Below are 18803 nucleotides of genomic sequence, written 5' to 3' on the forward strand. Positions count from 1 at the left end.
ATTTCAAGATCTATGAATCTTTAGAGATTTATTAATCATTCAAAATTATGAATCTTAATCAAATATACCCAACACTAGTAAACATACGTCTTAAATTTGTAGAAAATTAAACAATCGTTAGGTGCTAATTATCTACTAAAATTAAATCACGGCTGTATTAGCATCATTTTAGAAATTTACAAATATTTGTATGGGTTCGGTTAGTATCTTTCACAACTCTTTTTTTTCGATCCAGCAGGGAATCGATGCCGTCAGGCCTTGTAGTAGCAAGCGTATCTTTCCAATAGACCATCGTGCCGATGTGGCTTGGAGTTCTATTCTCTCCCATTTAATAAAACTAGTCACCAGCACTCATACATCCGGGAATTATGACAAGGATTTAAAGTTGAAAGTTAAAAAAAAACAAAACAAATACTTACAATTTGGGAAATAAAACCCTAAATTATAATTATAATTTTTATTATAATTTGGAATGTTTAAGTAACTGTAGCATAATTGATATTTCCATTTATAAAGCAAACTATGGAATTATAAACTACACTCTTAAACGATTGAACTGACTTTATTTATGCTTACATACATTATAAAAAATGTACTTTAGTACTTAGTAAATCAAATCTGGAAAAAACTCCTAAAACTGACCAAGTTCCTTTTACTAATAATATCAATTTTGTGCCTTTTATCTGTCAATATATTTGTGTTTGTCAATTCAAACACAAAAACACTTCCAATCCCTGAAACTGGCTATTACAGTTTGGTTTAAGTGGTTTGAGCGTTGAAAATAAAGAAGCAATTTCATTCAATGGACACTTAATTTAACAAACCTTTATTCTTGATGCAGAAAGCAAAATGCTTCAAAAGCTTTTTTCTCCCTTCAATATGTGTGTTGTTGCTGGTCGATTTTAATGACACCGGTTGAAATAAACTCCATTACGAACATCAATGCCAACAACCTTGCCGACGACGCACGATCAAGCATCCAAAAATCCCAAACACCAACGTGCCACCGATGATGGCCACTTTCTAACGCACCGTTTCCAAAACCAATCGTGTAAGATTAGATCGCCAACTAGTAGCGACTTGCAGCGGATACCGTTAAAAGCCCACGACGTGTGCGGTTTTCCATCGCGTCCACCGACATCGTGTCTTGCATCGATTTTCCTCGGCCGTCAAGGGAAACAAAGCACACGGACAGTGGAACTCCAAAACTGCGTCTTTTCGGTTCTGCTACCGTACATATGCGTTTACTCAGTTTTTATGTGCCTTAAAAAGGGAGGACAAGCCCCTTATGAATGGAAGGGGGAGAGAGCGCACGATTTATCATCCGAAAAACCGATCAGTCGAGTGCGTTGAGGTTTTTTGTTTCAGTGCTTGGAGCATCGGACTGACCTTCACACGGTTGGGCACATCGACGCATATAGAGCCGTCTTAGCCGAGGGCAGGAAAAAACCAAGCTTCAAAGTGCGACGTTACGACGGTTCAGATCGCCCCCAGGACGGGTGGAGGACGAAGGAGAAGAAAGTTGTGCAACCGGTCGGTGTGTCGGAGTGTCGATCGCAAACGTCGTAAACCGGCGTTACGGCGTAACGGCGTGGCTTACTCCTCCCTCCCAGCGCTGTATTGTTACCTCCGTCGCAGCCAAGAAGAGGCTGATGGTCGACGGTCAGCATCGCAGATTACGCATCGTACCGTGAAAAGTTTGGCTACAATCTACAGCGACGGACGTCAGAGTCGGGCAAGCACGCACGATCATACGCCGATACGATAAGGATCGTTACGGAGGGGCACTCGAAAATATTAGCAATCACGAAAGAAGATAGGAGCTATTTTTGGGAAGCGGAAAACATAATCTGCAACCCAGATTCGGATCGAAGATGATCGGAGCTACACCTTGTGATCACCATTGTGCGACCGTTTTCCCTTTGCTTTCGAACGTGTGCGTGCCACACAAGTGCAAAAACTGATTTAAATGTGAAACAAACGACTCATGGTGGTGGTAGGCGACGAACCCGTTTTTTGTGTTATTATCGTTTTTTCTTCACTCACATGTGCACACCATTCACGATCACGCTCTGGAGTCGCTTTGACGGGTGTCTGGCGTGGAAAGTAAAAATAGGGTTCACATCAATTAAGGAAAACTGGAGCGTAGCCGTAGCCTAACCTACAATCGCGATAGGGGCAATCCCCCTTTCGGAGGGAGAGGGAGATTATTGCGAATATTGCTGCACTCTTGAACGCATTCTTTGGCCCCGTTCGCGTCAGTGTGTCAGTCAGTGGCTGTCGGAGGCTGTGCAGAAAAAGGGCTTACATTGTGCAGTGTGCTCAAAGACACAGAGAAACACACACAAACGCACGTCGGGGACGGGAGATTGCAGATTTGAGCCACTCACCGCATTAGGGCAATGTCCGAGATCTTCAGATCCACCGGTTTCGGACCAGGTACGGTGCACGTAACAACTGGATTTGTTTACAGCTCGCCTCGCAGACTAGTTGGGCGCCAGTTTCGGATCCGCAAAACTAGTAGTAGTGGTCCGCGTCGATGGCACTGCTGCAGTGGCGTCGTGTTTGATTGTATGTATGATTGAACTGCTCCTGCTGCTCAGCTGGTCATCGACAGTGTGTTGGAACGAACGAGGCGAGGGACCGTAACCCGTTCGTTACGTCAGTTCCTTCAGGAGATCGCGTGAAGGGGGCTTTGGAGTTGCAATTCGTCATTCGGAGCGGGCTGATCGGCTTTTGTGGATCAATGAACGTGGCAGTGGGCAAATGGGCTAGTGGTAATTATTTACCACGCTGTTTAGGCTTGGTGGAAAGGGTCTACACATGTGTTTTTCAGTTTAATTTGATTAATTCTAATAATTACAGTCATAACCGTGCTGAACCTGTATAAGAGATATTCCAATAGGTTTCCAACAAGAGATGTTCCAGGAAGATTGGCGATTGAATGATTCGTGGTTCGTGAGACTTTAGGGTTTTATTTACTTAAATTTCATTCTAGTTTTAAAATAAAAACATCACCAAAATAATGTTGCTTGTATTGAAAGGCATAAGAAACCTCAATTAAAAGCCACTTTTCGTAGGAGCCCTTAGGTTTGGAAGAAGCATCCCATGATAGGCCTAGCATGGAAAGTATATATGACAACTAAAAATTTGAAATGGTTGGGATATTCCTCTACCTAAGGTCGGAGATATCTTCCAAAAAACGATTCTTGAAGAGAAATTCCAAGACGGTGCGTTCAATACGGTCTTCATAAACTGTAAGGATCTAAGCAAGTTCAAGAATGTACGAAATGCATATTACATTGTATACTGATAAGCTCGATAATTCTGTACTGCTGTGATATCTGAAGAATTTGAGAAGAGGATACGAATGCTCTAAGAATGTTTTAGTGGGACATTGCATGGCGAGCAAGATGTGTGGCCATTCAAAATTTGCTCAGCTGACATCCTGACGAGGCGTATGTACACAGTGATTTTTACCAGACGACACATCGTTGTCGTGCCTGCAGCTAGCCTTGGAACGAATGACTTGGAGAATATCTGGTAGTATGATCATGTCTATAGTAAGATCATAATCAAGGAAAAACTTAACGAAGAATAAGGAATTATACAGCATACGTTCAAAAGTGCTCTTAGCTAAGGATCCTATGTGTCCATTCACGTCCAAATGATAGGTGTGATTCAGAATGTACAGTTGTGATCATACATGACCATGTGTTATTTACTAGTTATAATCAGACGTCAGAGCATTACTAGGCCTAGTTTGGGTACATCCTTATAACCACTAAAATGAATTTTGGAATTATTTTTCAGAAATAACCTCAACTGCATAGAATCCATTGCTGTAACGATGAATTGTAGTGAAAGTATTGTAGCAAAGATCGAGAATCGTGTGCCATTTTGTTGCCCAACCAATGTTACAGAACAAGCCGGTGATTGACGTACAATTTCTTCTTACATTTTCCGCTCCGGTCCGCACTGCCAACATCCAACATAACTCATTTCCCCCAGTGCCCGATTGTGCAGTGCCGGTGCAGCTGACAGGCTGGTAGGCCCAATCCAATTGCAGCCGTGATAATCTGTTACCGAAGAAGCGATTCGATATTCGACAGCCGTGATCTCTGGCAGGCCTGTGCCTCGTGCCAGCCACACACTGTGTATGGTTTCTTCTTCCACCTGCTGCAGCCGTCGCTTTTTTTCGCCAACTCGCCTCATGTTGCAACAGGCAAGTGACGCTATTATGCAACACTTTCTTTCTTTCTTTCTTTCGCTCTAAGTTTTCCTATTCCCTTCCGCAACCTTCCGCCCGGGGAGTTACTCACACGGTGCGCCGGCCTGATTTGTACTACTTTCCACTCTCCGTCGAATTTGCTGCAGCCTCCGTCGATCGAGCATCGTGTTGAAGTGAAGCAAAAAAAAACCGCAAACACGAGGATATATAATTTTCATGTGTTGGCGAGCCCTGCGCGTTTGCGAATGTTTGAGCCCGTGTATGAGCGGTTCGGGTCGATTTGTTCGCACACCTCATTTGCGGGTTTTGCGTGCCACATTGATGCGGCTGGTGGCTGGATCGCGCCGCTGTGACATTGTGTGTGTGAGTGTGTATGTTGTGTATGGGTTTGTGATTAGGGTTAGATCGCCGTAACCGATGCACTTGAGTAAGGCCGTTTGGTTTTCATCCTCGCGCTGCGCTGCGTGCTTAGGAGGATTTAATTAAAGCGCAGAAACCGTGAAGCAGTCGCTGGGTTGATTATTGTTTGACCCTACATATTTACATATATACACACATACATGTAGATGTAATTAGCTTGTTGGTTTTAGTAACGGGGAGCAGGAGAGTGATTGCGAAAATGAAAAATAAATCACCTACGTAGGGGAAGTTAAGCTTGATAGGGGAAGATGAACGTTGATATATTATTACAATCGTTTACAGAAATGGGCATGGGATGTAAAATTTTGCTAATATATTTGTTTTAATCATTGCCAAATGTATCCATACTAATTTTAGTATAACACTCCTGAAACATAATCAATTATTAAACGGTTAGTTTATAGCCATATTATTTATTATTTATATTAGCTGTTTGAGTTAGATTACAATGAGAAAAAGTTGTAGATCGTTGGACGTTGCGCAAATGGTAACTTTTAAGGGCTTATTAAAGATATTTGTGGTTGTATTAGATCTCATGTTTAATATTGTAATAAATCGTAATACAACTACATAAGACTTCATTAAAAATTATATCACAGACCATAAAACGGAGGATGCACCAAGAAACTAAGAAATTGATAAAAAATAAATAAATGAATAAATAAATAAATAAATAAATAAATAAAAAAGGAAATAAATAAATATACAAATAAATAAATTACTTAATTTACTAGAAGGAACTGAACATAAATTAATATTACCGTTAGCTGCCCGTCAGACGAGAGTGGGTTTTAAATAAGTCAATTTTAAATACGTGTTTAGTAAGATTAACATCCATGAAAATCTATTATTGTTTTGTTTACACAATCTGGGAGACATTTATTTTATTCATTTTTATTTATTTTGAGTATACTGGCTTATTTGCCCATATCGCCTAGACAAATACAAATAAGCTTTAAATAAGGAAAATGTTCAACTAGCTCCTAAAACGATAAGGAGGATAAAGAGAAGTACAGAAGCAGAAAAGATAATTAAACAAATCACGTAATTGAAAAAAAAAATGAGAAAATAGGATTTTTTATGAATCTGAACTGAAGAATTATCTGAGTTCAGAGTGAAAATCTAAATTGAATTAGGAATTTATACATCATAACTCGATAAAATAATCCATTGTCAAAACACAATTTTGAAGAGGTTTCTAAAGATGCGAATATCTGCAATATGGACGAACATTACTGCTCCTACCTTAACTCGTCTTTATAGTGTGATCATTAACATGGTAGATTAACAACAACCCGATTCTACGTTCAAATCTGGTCTGAGAGGAATTCACATGTCATGTCGCTATACATTGATCATGTCAGTATAAGGGAAAACATAGCAACTGCCATGAAGATTTAGTCAGTCTAATTGCCTCTGTGAAATGGCATAAAGTTTCGAATAAAAATCATTATATAAATAAATGCTTCGGGCTATATATTGTCTCCGTTGAGACACACAAACACGACTGCAGGAGAGAGCAGAGAGCACTCTTGTCAACACTTTTGATCTATCCGCCTGTTACGACCGGTCATCGATTCGATTGGCATCAACCAGCAGATGCTGCATAACTTTGGCTGCACTTCTTGGTTGGCGAATATTGGTTCGCGATCCTCGTCACACCACGGCAGGGTGACTGAGTGTGTGTTTTGATGATTGGGAGATGTTTTATTACCATCAAACGCGGGATGTATCATCAAATCATTATTCGCCCATGTTCACACCGTGCACAATAGGTGTTGTGTGGCTCATTGCTTCGATCTCTCTCTCTCTCTCTCTCTCTCTCTCTCTCTCTCTCTCATGTTCTCGCTCTCTTTCTTTTCATCTCTCTAAGCCTTTGCAATTATGGTGCAATTGCGCAGGGCTACGAAATTTAGCGTTTGGAAGGCGTCTGGCTGCGCGGGGTGCATCACCGTACCGATAAGGTTCATTAATCTAATTGCACTTTTTAAATGTGCTGTTTTTTTTTGCTTGCTTGGTCGCTTGCCTGCTTGCCTACACTGCTCTTCGCCTTTCAGTTTAGTGCCTGTGGCACCTTTACCTTCCCTTGCTCCCTTGGGGCCCTTGGTTTATTGTGATCGAAAGCAATGTTTATGGCGTGTGCGCGTTCGCCTTACCCCCAAAATGCTGAAAGGCGAACGAAAGCGCCCAGGGCTTCAGCCAGTCGGTCCATCGGCACGGTGCCGATCGATGGGGCAAAACAGTGGATTGCTTAAGCGGGTCCGACCTGCTGGGTGCTTCATTCGCCATGTTTCTAGCTGTACGAAAGAAATGGAAAAGAAAAACAACAACAGAGAAATAGCTGTAACCGTGCTAACGTAAAACCGAAATGCCTAGCGAAAGGTACGTCAATTTGTGCACAGACGGGCACAAATTTGGCATCGGATGCAATGGCGTTTTGGGCGCGAGTTTTAGCGTTCAGTTCGTTATTATTTGTTTGATTTTTTTAGGCAGCGTAAATTGTTGAGGTTGAGCCATCATGCCACTGATGGCATGTTTGTTGGTAAGAGCAGTGTTTAGAAAGAAGCAATTTATTGGTAAAGGTTTTTGTAAAATGGCATTAAAATAATTATTGTATGTATCCAATGGACTGATTACCTATAACACCTTCATAGTATGCAAAAAAATAGAGTTGTATTGATTTTTTAAAATTTATCTAGTTTTTTTTTAAAGCTGTATTAAAGTTTCAAATATCTTATACTTTTTTTTATGAATAAATGAGTGAGTTAAACGCTAATAAGATCAAAGAAATATTTAGAACAGGATCTCTAATCCATCAATAGTAACATCTTAGGACACATATTAGATCGATGTATCCATGATTTTCATTGTAACATTGGCACAAGGTTAACATTAACACTAGATGCTTCCACATATAGTTTAACGGCCAGCAATTAAAATGAGAAATTAAATGAAAATATACTAACGAAAATATAACAAGCTACTTCAAGCAAGAAATAATTTAATGATGAGAGATGAAATACAGAAAGAAAGAAAGAAAGAAAGAAAGAAAGATAAAAAAGAAAGTAAGAAAGAATGAAAGAAAAAAGGAAACAAAGAAAGAAAGAAAGAAAGAAAGAAAGAAAATAACAGAAATAAATAAATGAAACACTTAACAACATGCCCGTCATGGATTCAAGCCCCAAATAGACCGTGCCGCCATACGTAGGACTGACTATCCTGCTATGGGGGGAAATCAATAAGTCACTGAAAGCCAACCCCACAAGTGTGTTGGCAGGCCTTGACCGGTATCGGTTGTTGAGCCAAAGAAGAAGAAGAAGAAGAAATAAATGAAAGAAATCACATGAAAGAGTGGAAAACTCGAAGAAACACAAAACAAGAAATCATTCTACATAAAAAAAGAATGAAATGAAAATATTTTTTTATTATTTCATCTTCGTTCAGAACAACTCTTAGGTGTTTTACTTTTCTTCAGTACATTCTTAGGAAATGAAAACAATGACTCTAGAAACGACGCCAGTTTACTGAACCCAAAATAAAATTGGTAAGGATGATCACTAAGTTTCCCACATCTCTAACGAACCGTGTGGAGTTAAACTCTTCTTTTAATTTTCAATAAGCACTCGGTTTGCCGAACAGGTGAAGGTAGTCGCTACGCTTCGCTCCTCGCTTAACTCGATCGATCTTCCCAATTTATCTACCGATACACGCCGATCACGATCAGAGAAGCGTTAGTGCCACGGTGCACCCTCGGTGCTCGTTCGCACCGGCCTGCGCTGTGTGCTAATCATTTTTCACCGGAAATTTACAGAGCGGAAATTCGCGCAACATTTGCCGGTTGAGATTTCGTCGATAGATTCGCCGTTTTTGCTGCAGCAGCAAGCGCTGATCGGTGTAAAGGAAAACCCAAAGCGACGTACCGGGCAGCTTGGAAGAAGTGAGACACACACACACGCACGGTCGCTAAACCGCAGCTAGAAATCGATGAAAGTCTTGGAACGAAATGAGATGAGGCTGGAGGGGTAATGAACGGTGTAGTGTTTAATGAGGTTTGGGAGGAAATGTAGAGCGCTCAAACGTGCCCGCCTAATTCATCATGTTCGGTGAGATGGCAGAACATTACACATGCACATTGCGGGAATGGCGCTTGATTATGTCACCTGTGATCAGCATTTCACCCCCGGGCAAAACGACGATCGGTCGCTCGGGCGTGTATTAGAGAGCCAACGGGCACAGCAGGAGCTCGAAAGTGGCTCGACGTCGTCTCGGTATAGCTTGGGAGTTCCAACGGATGGACCGGCATGAGATCCATAGGCAGCTTAAATTGAAGGGAAAATTAGCTTTCGACTCGAGCTTCGCCTCAATTTCCAAACGCCGGCTGCAGGGAATTGAATTTCGGAACAGCCCCAATGCGATTCGGGTCAAGGCTGAACATCTCGACGATCTCTGGCTGAACGGGCCACGGTTCGATCCACCGCTCCACGGAGGGGGAGCGAAAAACGGTCAAATCGAAACCACTTGCGAACGGGGTGGATCAGTGTGACCGCGTTGGGAAATCTGTTATTTGGACGTGCGCACCGAAGGCAGAGATTTGATCACAGGAAACGTGTGCTTTTCGTATGTGCACTGTTGTCTTCGTCGTCTGAGGGGGCTAAGAAGAGAAATCTGATGGCGTTGGTGATGGCGTTGGTATTTTCTGTACTTTTCCTTTTTGCTGCAACTGCGGAAAACGGAAACTGCATACGAAATGGCGACAGCCACGTATGAGTGGACATGGCTGTGTGTGTGTGTTGGTTAGGCTGTAGAAGCTGTTGCCTTGTGTGGAAGACCGGCGTGACCTTGCAGGATTTTAATTGCTGTTGTGGTCGCTTCATGCGCCCAAGGATGGCGCGTGTAGGAGGATGTTGTTTATGTTTGCTGATGGTTTTTGTTTTGCTTCTGTTTCGGCGGAAAGAAAACTTGAAAACCTACGACGACGCATTGAGGAAAACAAAAAGAATAACAAATGTGACAGATATAAACGAACAAGGACTGCACTTGAGCAGTGTCCTTCTTTCAATGATAGTGAGCTGGAGGCTCATGGTGTTTTTGCTGTGACATATTCATCAGTAGATGACGTATTTTAGAGAACTTTTAATACAATGTTACAGTTTTGAACCAACCATATTAATGCTTCTCTTAGGGTGGACAAAACAGTCTCTACATGAAATGCTTGTGGTAGCGATAGTCATATCTATTTGATTTCAATATCTATTTGAACAGAATAATCGATCGAACATACGCTGATGCTCTTATAAATTGGAAAAGATCCTAATTCTACTCAGATCATTCCTTATAGTGATAACAATCACTATTATTCACGATTCACGATCTTGGGATCTCCGTAAGTAGGAAATACCATTGAAACAACTGCTGTCTGATTTGTGTGTACGCTATAAGATCGCTATATTTACCCGTTCCGACTGTTCTGGAGCTAGTCTATAGAAAATGCATCCTTACCTTTGTCATTATTCCACAAAGTTGCTCTGGTCACTAACGCTGTTCTTGTTGTTGTCAATATGTTTCTTGTTTTAGGCTTGAATGTCCTCATTTTTCAATGTTTCTTTCGTGTCAGCTAAAGCAACTTCCCTTAGTGTAGACTAGCTTATAGCCTCAATAATGTTATCACAAGTACTACGAGCTGGTTTTTTCTTGTACAAACAAATCAAAATCTTTGCTCTCTATTAGGGTTTTGACGATGTTGATACTACTAATATTAAGTCTGAATGCGGCTCGTTTGCGTTATGAAGCAGACAAGACTTTTTTGGTTTTAAAAAATATTTGAAATTTCATGTTTATATGAGTATTTATTGTTTCCTTGTAAGGTACATTTAGAATTCCCAAAAGCTCTCTTTTTGTCAGACTCAAATTATAAAAACCAAAATCAAAATGCCTAGAAAGCAATCAGGACCTTGACTATCCATATTCGAATTAAAATACGTTAAATCAGTTATGTTTTTGCTTCTAGTTGTCTACTCACTTAGCGTAGAATGTCATTATTTATGGAATATTAAACACAAATATTAACAAATATTAATATTGCTGGTATCAGTGTATAATAGAAAATACATTGCACCGTAATGCTATTGGATGTTTTCTTATAGGATATATTGAAAACAGAACTTAATTTCCATGTACAAATCGTAAAACCCATGCTAACAAGTGCAACGCCATCCGCTATTTGTTCTTTCCCGCTGTTCTATGTAACCCAACATTGTTTCGTTTGATCGTACCGGTGAATGTACCACCCAACCCTTGAAGCAGAAAATCAATTCAAAACGCAACACATCTCACTGAATAAATAATAATAAAAAAACGAAAGCAGAAGAAAAACAAATGCCACATATAAAAAAACAGTAAAGCTTCGAAAATGGCAGACCAACTAGCGTTAGCTAACTTGAAAGCCAACGATGCTAGCGTCTATATTTCCGAAACCAAAATTCCTCGCATGGCTGCCGAGGAGCATCTAAGCTAATGTTGGCTGTGCTGAATATTGGCGCTATGTGTAGTCGCCGCAAGAACGGTTTGTGCCGGCAACAGCAGCAGGGCAATTCTATTGTTTCTAGCCGGCGTAGCAACGCGCCGCTTAAATCCGATTAGCGCAATCAGAATCATCGAAACGGCCAGCTCGTCGGTTAGTTCACAGATTTGTTTTATGCATTCTGAACGCACCCAACCGCGATACGTTCGTGATGTTTAATCGAAAAAAGCTCCTTCAATCCGGCGTACTTCCTCCCTTCTTCGTCGGTTTCTGTCCAACATCGACAAAAAAGGGCCGGTCTAGCGATTCCATTCCAGCGACTCATCAAAAGCATAAAATTTAGTGCAATAATAATTTGTGCTTCATCATCACCCGCCGGGGGCCCCCGGGAGAGGGGTGAGGTTAGGGTTGGTTGGGTTTTGGGGGTGGTGAAGCGGTGGAGCATGGTATGGCACACACAAAACACACCGTACAAACGCCGTGAAGAAGGTGCACCGATCAGTACAGTCACCCTTTCTTTCTCGCTCGCTCTCTCGTCCATTTCTTACGATCGTCGAGATGCTTCAAAGACACGACATGAAGAGCCCCCCTCTACCTACCAATGCGTATGTATTGCATGTGTAAGAGCGAAAGTTGAGCGGCTTTACTGCTCAGCGTTATATGCCAATGTGGACAACCCTCCCCCTTCCTTTCCTTTTACCACCGAGGAGGCGATCGGATTATTGGTTCAGTGCACCGGGCGGATGGTGCAAACTTTTCTTCGCTCACAGCTGTTCGCTCCACATGAAACCTCCTTCCCTTCCCTCCCTCTCTCTATAGCTCACGGACCAACCAACACGAGACCCGAAGTGGGGATTTCCCCGGCGCCCGAAAACGCTCCGCTTTTCCGACTCTCTAGGCGCGATCGGTTTCGTTGAGCGCCCCTTCTTCTTTGGTACCGAGAAGCCCCGGCCGAGCGTTGTATATATACCGGTGCGTGCGGGCTTTTCAAATCAGTACCTACTTCGGTCTCGCTTGTTCTATACACTTTTTGCTCACAATGCGAATGGTATGTGTGTTTTAGTTACATTTACTTGGGGCAGTGAAAAGCTTGGTTTGAAGCATCAAACCAAGATCGGCAAAACCAGTTCAGTGACAATAACCAGAAATACAAAAAAATGGATACGAAAAGCAATAAACGCAAACGGATTAAGTGCACAGTGCTCACAGAGATCCTCAGAGAAGGAAAAATAGTACATCCTGAAGGCTATTGGAGCCTACGTGGAAGTTAAATTGAAGTGATCCTCGCGGATTGTGTCGAAATTCACCAAAAAAAATTGTTCTTTGTAAAAATCTAGAGCAGAAGAATTACCAAAAACATGTTTGCTTTTCGTACTCCAAACTGTGCGAATCTTTCGAAGTGTTTTCCAAACATATCCCAAAAACTTTTGAACTATCAGCTCCAAACGTGATGCTCACTGAAGTGGTTTTGTGATCTGTTTTTTTTGCGGGGAATCCTCCAACCAAACCATTCCAGGATGTCATCTGACCGTCTGATGCTCACGCTCCTCTTCTCCGTCTTTACTTGCAGATCATAGTTCCTTGTTGTCTTGCCCTATTTGTGGCACTGGTCACATGCGAGGGTGACGTGAAAGCGGACTCGAAGGCGGAGGAAACCCAAGTAGAGGCGAAGGAATCGCAGAACCTGGAGAAGCGCGGCCTGCACTCCTCCTTTGGCGATTTCGGCCATGACTTCGGTGGACACGATGAGCATCACCATCACCACGAGCACATCAAGACGGTGACGATTGAGAAGAAGATCCCGGTGCCGTACACCGTCGAGAAGCACGTCCCGTACACGGTCGAGAAGAAGGTGCCGTACGAGGTGAAGGTCCCGATCCCGCAGCCCTACATCGTCGAGAAGAAGGTGCCGGTGCACTACAAGGAAGTGGTGAAATACCCAGTCCACGTCCCGGCTCCGTACACCGTCGAGAAGAAGGTGCCGTACGAGGTGAAGTACCCGGTCGACAAGCCGTACGAGGTGAAGGTGCATGTCCCGCAGCCCTACACCGTCGAGAAGAAGGTCCCGTACGAGGTGAAGGTGCCGGTCCCGGTCCCGTACACCGTCGAGAAGAAGGTCCCGTACGAGGTGAAGGTTGAGGTGCCCGTCCCCAAGCCGTACACCGTCATCAAGAAGGTGCCGTACGAGGTGAAGGTCCCGGTCGACAAGCCGTACAAGGTGGAAGTCCCGAAACCGTACCCGGTGGAGGTCCCGAAACCCTACCCAGTTGTCGTGGAGAAGAAGGTCCCGTACGAGGTGAAGGTTCCGGTCGACAAGCCCTACAAGGTGGAGGTGCCCAAGCCGTACAAGGTGGAAGTTAAGGTGCCGTACCCAGCCCCGTACACCGTCGAGAAGAAGGTCCCGTACACCGTGGAGAAGCCGATCCCGTACGAGGTGAAGGTCCCGATCGACAAGCCGTACCCGGTGTACAAGGAAGTTAAGGTGCCGGTCGAGAAGGAGGTCCCGTACCCGGTGAAGGTCCCGTATCACGTACCAGTCCATGTTCACAAAGAAGAACACCATGATCATTCGTATGAACACCACGAACACGATCTGCACTAAATCCTGAGCTGTATCCTGTATCCCCCTTACAACAAAGTACCCCCCTCCCCACTTGTTATTCTAGTTAGTTGTTGATCATTTCAGTATGCAGCAGGTGGACGCGCTACAGCAACCAAAAGCGCTGAATGTTCCTGTCGTCCACCGGGGCTGTCATATGGGAAAGGAAAACCAACCGCCTCTGTGTGTGTGTGCGTTTCGCCTCATAATACCTAAGACCGAGCTGTACATGTAGATGTTTATTTCATAATGTTTTTCATCCATCCACCATACCATACCACAACTCACCTCAAAACACCTCAGACATCACACTCCGGTGGAGTTGTGCGACCCCAAAAAGAACAAACACAACGAAGCCGCTCATTTTACATTTTACGATCGACCGTTTTGCGGGATCGCGAGTTTTGCTGCAACGGGGTCAGCAGGAGCCACAGGGAAAGGATTGATGCCCTCTTGCCACCCTCCATTCGGATGTGTTCCATCAGCGCTGATGATCCCAGCTACTGTTCTGAGGATAAATCTCGCCGGCTCATCCGTGTGGGGGGAAGTTGGTTTGATCCTTCCCCTGTTTGAGCTTCCCGATGCTCCCCAAGGCACGCTCCCGGGAAGAGATTGTTTCCCCAAATGAGTTTTTGTTTTACCAAAGCGAATGAATTTAGTTTTGCGCTGTTTGTTTTTCGTTTTTGCTTGTTCGAGATCAACCGGTTGGATAATTGATTTCAAGTTTTTGTTTGTTTTATACTAGCTTTGAGCTTTTTAGTTGTTTGTTAAATGATGTTTTATACCAAAAAGGAAAATCGCCCCAGAACCAACAGTTTCACAGGAAAAAATAACCCTGATATAAAAATACGGGAGGATAATGGAAAAAAAACGCCAGCCAGATCCAAGTTGAGAGATAAAGATGCTATAGAGACCAGGAGCAAAAAACCCGAACTCAAGCGAAACCGAGTGTTATCGATCGATGTGATATGTTTGAAATAAAAACAAAATGTTGAAAAAGAAATAACAAAGCTGGGTTATTATTTGTAAGTAAAAAAACGAACCAGCAAATGAAAGTGAGAAAAAGAAATGTGAAAGAAAACAAAACAAATGAAAAAGAAAGTCAACATAACATTAGCAATGCATAGCAATCAAAAGACAAACAAAACAAAACAAAACCAAACAAAAATCAACGCAGGCACTTCCTTCATCTTCGACTGATTGTAATTGCATTTGATTGGCTTAATGCGGAAGACGATCAGTAGCGATCGATGACCGTGGTTGGGTGTGGTAATAATAATAATAGAGATGGCAAACCGAAGCAGTCTGACACCGAAACAGCAATCTTTACAAATTTCAGCTGATTTGCAACACAATCAAAGCCCAAATGGAGCTTCACTTTCGTAAGAGATGAAAGAAAAACAGGCTTCACGCTTTAATTTTTTTTCCACCCCTACCTCTACCCCTTTTGTGTATGGAAATGGCACCAAAAGGAGATCGAACCAGATCGAGCGATGTGTTTGAATGTGTGTATAGGCATTACAAAAATAAAGGCCCCCGTTTGTTATGTAATCCCTACCGTAAACATAATGGGGCGCATGGCGCGAAACGTCCGCCGCGATCGACCTACTGAACGATACACACACACACACTTGGCGTCTGCAGTGCGGTGAATGAACCCACAGTGTAGATGCAGCAGGAAGCAGGTTTAAGCACCGACCATCGAGTGCACTTACACGGTGCAGCATCTTGCACGAGTGGCTTAAGCCTCTACGGCACAAGCACCAAAGGAAAGGGACGTTTAGCACTTCATGCACACGCTTTCGGTACTTGCTTGCTCTGCAGAGCGATGCAGTGGGGGTGGGTGCAGTGACTGGAATGATGACGATGGTGGCGATGATAATAATAAATAAAAGAAACAATAAAGGAAGGTAGCAACCGCCTCAGCTGCAGCGTCTAACGGGCTAGCTCCAAGGGCGGTGGAGAAAGAGGGCAAAGAAAGCGCCTACTTATGCTGTAACCGTGTGTGCACACGCGACCAGTGTGCACACGCGATCACCACCTCCACGGATCGGTCGTGTCCACTATGCTCAAGTGAAATGAGGGGAAAACACAGCCAAAACAAAGCACGATCATATTAGCGGCCCGGCGGGCCTACGTACGCTACATTTGGAGCGGCTGTACGATTACGCGTTTTGCTGAGCTTTCCGTGCGCGTGGCGAGCTTTTGCTTGCGATGCTGGCAAGCGTACAGCGACGATGGTGGGCGGTTGTGGGTGTTGTAAGCCGTAGCGGGGGGCTGTGTGTGGATTATGGTATGCTTACTTTGTTCGTGAAGATGCTTGCTGCCCTGCCGTGCCTCACCGTGCACAACGTTCGTCGGCCGGTTGGAGCAACCGCTGTGGAGTGTAGCTAATTACACATTTCTCACATAACAGAGCGTCTGTCGCTGTAATCCGCAAACACGGCGATGCTTCGTGTTTTTTTGTCTGTGGATGGTTTTGTTCGGATCGCACCAATTTAGTTACTTTTCACCGAATGTTATGCATTTTTTAAGGGTTTCTTTGTGCCGTCCTCGTCTGGGAGGGTGTATGTGGTGAGTTGGTGGAATTGAATCAATTAGGCTGGTTTGCTTTTCACTTAATTATGATGTCTTTGTGTACGATGGATTGCTTATTTCCTCTATGTTTATTGAATTAAAAAGTTTGTTGGGATCTTAGTACATTGCTACGTTATGTTAGTTGAGTTTGCTCGATACTGATTTTTACTAACAGTTGGTTTGTCAGTGTTATGACAAAATAAGACGATCAAAAAATTATGAAACCTTAAACGGCAAACAAATGGCTGTGGTGGAATGTATATTGTTACTTTTTTTATTTCTTTTTTGTACAAAAATGCTTTGAAAATCGCTTCCAGCTATATCAAATAATTTTAAGGACATATTTTAAGTACATAAGGATCACATTTCAATAAACAAATTTTGATTAACAATTGAACTTGTACATAAATAATTATGAAGAAAAGTAAGAATAGTAAATGTGAACAAATCGGTTAAATGAAAGATTCAACGCAATATATCCCAGCCAATATCTAGAAAAAGCCTATCAAGCAAGATTTGCATGTATCGTTCAAAGAATCCACTTCAAAACCCTTCAGAGGATCTATGATGTATTACAGTTCAGGCTTAGGATTGTATTATACACTTACATAGACGTAAATATGCAACTGATGATGCTTGACAATCGTTAGAAAATGGTAAATGCTGTTAAATGTATAAATGCTAAATTTCCGACTGTGGCTTTAGTGTTTTACTTTTTGACATTAAACGGCTGGAAGATTCTAAGGGTTTCTATCCATGGTGCTGTAAAAATGAATATATCAGTTTTCAATGATTGAATACCCCAGTGTAGGAGGATAGAAGACATTAATTTATTGTTGTATTTCATCATGGTAGAATACCCCAATGTAGATCAAAGTATCGTCTTGATCTATTACGATCAAAACGTTGTTACGAGGAGTGTAAAAAACCATATAAAAATGAACCAATGAAGGAGGCTAACGGAACGTAGGAACGAACGTACTAAAGAACAAATCTTCTAGTCGCTAATGTATTTTTGTAAAGACTTATAGCCTATTGAGGCAGATGCCTTGATTTCCTGAATTATCTGAATTGGGCGATGTTAAAAGATAGAGAATATGATTACCATATGTAGGAGGATATGTTATTGTAAAGGCATTGAAATCAATACGGATTGGACAATCTGTTCTAGCTTGTGCAAGCTTGTGCAATTCAGAGGAGGATACTGAGATCTTAGAGCTTGGTAATCGTTTTTCATTTTGAATGTTTAAATCATTTTGGACCAGTTTCCTTTAAAATATTAATAATATCATATTGTTTAAGAATGTATTTCAACTTCTACTTTTAGCAGGAAATCATCTTATTTATTTATATGCCGCTTTACGATTATAGTGCTCATTGTTCTTTTTATTTTGATTATATCTTAATATGGCCCAATGGCTGTTGCTGCCCCAGCCATCTTAGTGCTCGTTACGAAAATAATAATGTAAATTTATCATAAAGCAATAATCAACACTAAAGCGAAGTGTTTAACATAAAAATAAAGAGTTAATACCAAACACACATCAAAATACCCAAAATTTATGAAATTAGGTGATTCCTAATGAATTTTATCGAGCTAATAAAAATAATTCCACACCTTGCGATCCATTCCGGCCCGCTCAAGACCCTTCAAATCATCATTCATCAAGAGCGTTGTGTTATTTTTTTCATCGTTAGGATGTAACATTTTTTACGCGCACTAAACTGACACACGAACATGAAAAAGGTGGAAACATGAGCGTTGACTCGCCGTAAAAACATGGAAAACTCTCGTGGCAACAAAAAATAGGACCGAACGTACGGTTTTGCAGTATGCACACGCGTGTGTGTGTTTCCCAATGCAGCAGAAAAAGGCGAGCAGGGCAAACAAACGGTAGCCGCAATGTACTTTTCACGGATGGCTGAAAGGGGGACGGGTTTGTCACCAAGTCTGCAAGTTTCGGCAGACCCTGCCGGTTTCGGTTCCGCCCGAGAAGCTGGGCACACCCGCCACGGCACACGCCCTTCGAGTGTAAGGCGTTTATCGCTGCTGTCGAGATCGGGCGAGCAGTTTGGGCCGATCGTGCGGCTCTTCAAAACTCCTGTACCTGCAACTGCATTCGGACACCATTAAACAAAATTATCCCTGGCGTCCCTCTGATTGCCAAAGAAGAAAAAAAAGGACATTCGTAGCTGCACTGAAAATAAAAAAGGGACACGATAAGAACAAAAGTTACATCAAAGCGTGTCTCCGCATCCGCCCGGTGGCTCGTGGCTCGAATGGCAGGTGTGTCTGAAAAGCCGGTGGTCCAAGTCCCTTTCCTTCTCATCATCATCATCATCTTTTTCATCAACGGCAACAGAACGAAAACCGTTCCGGGACAATTCTTACGGTTTATTCGGGCGTAATGAAGAGGTTGATGGTTGAGCTTACTCCGCAAAGTCAGAAGTCAAAA

General features: G+C 42.6%; 1 protein-coding gene across 1 annotated transcript; it reads left to right on the forward strand.

Moving 5' to 3' along the window:
- The first annotated feature begins 12160 nt into the window (after positions 1 to 12160).
- On the forward strand, positions 12161 to 14773 carry LOC121597234 (skin secretory protein xP2). The gene is made up of 2 exons (XM_041922841.1): positions 12161 to 12219; positions 12742 to 14773. Exons 1-2 carry the CDS (start codon positions 12211 to 12213, stop codon positions 13771 to 13773), a joined length of 1041 nt encoding a protein of 346 aa, XP_041778775.1. The 5' UTR covers positions 12161 to 12210; the 3' UTR covers positions 13774 to 14773.
- The last annotated feature ends 4030 nt before the right edge of the window (positions 14774 to 18803 follow it).

Source organism: Anopheles merus, chromosome 3R (genome assembly GCF_017562075.2).
Source record: "Anopheles merus strain MAF chromosome 3R, AmerM5.1, whole genome shotgun sequence".
NCBI lineage: Eukaryota > Metazoa > Arthropoda > Insecta > Diptera > Culicidae > Anopheles > Anopheles merus.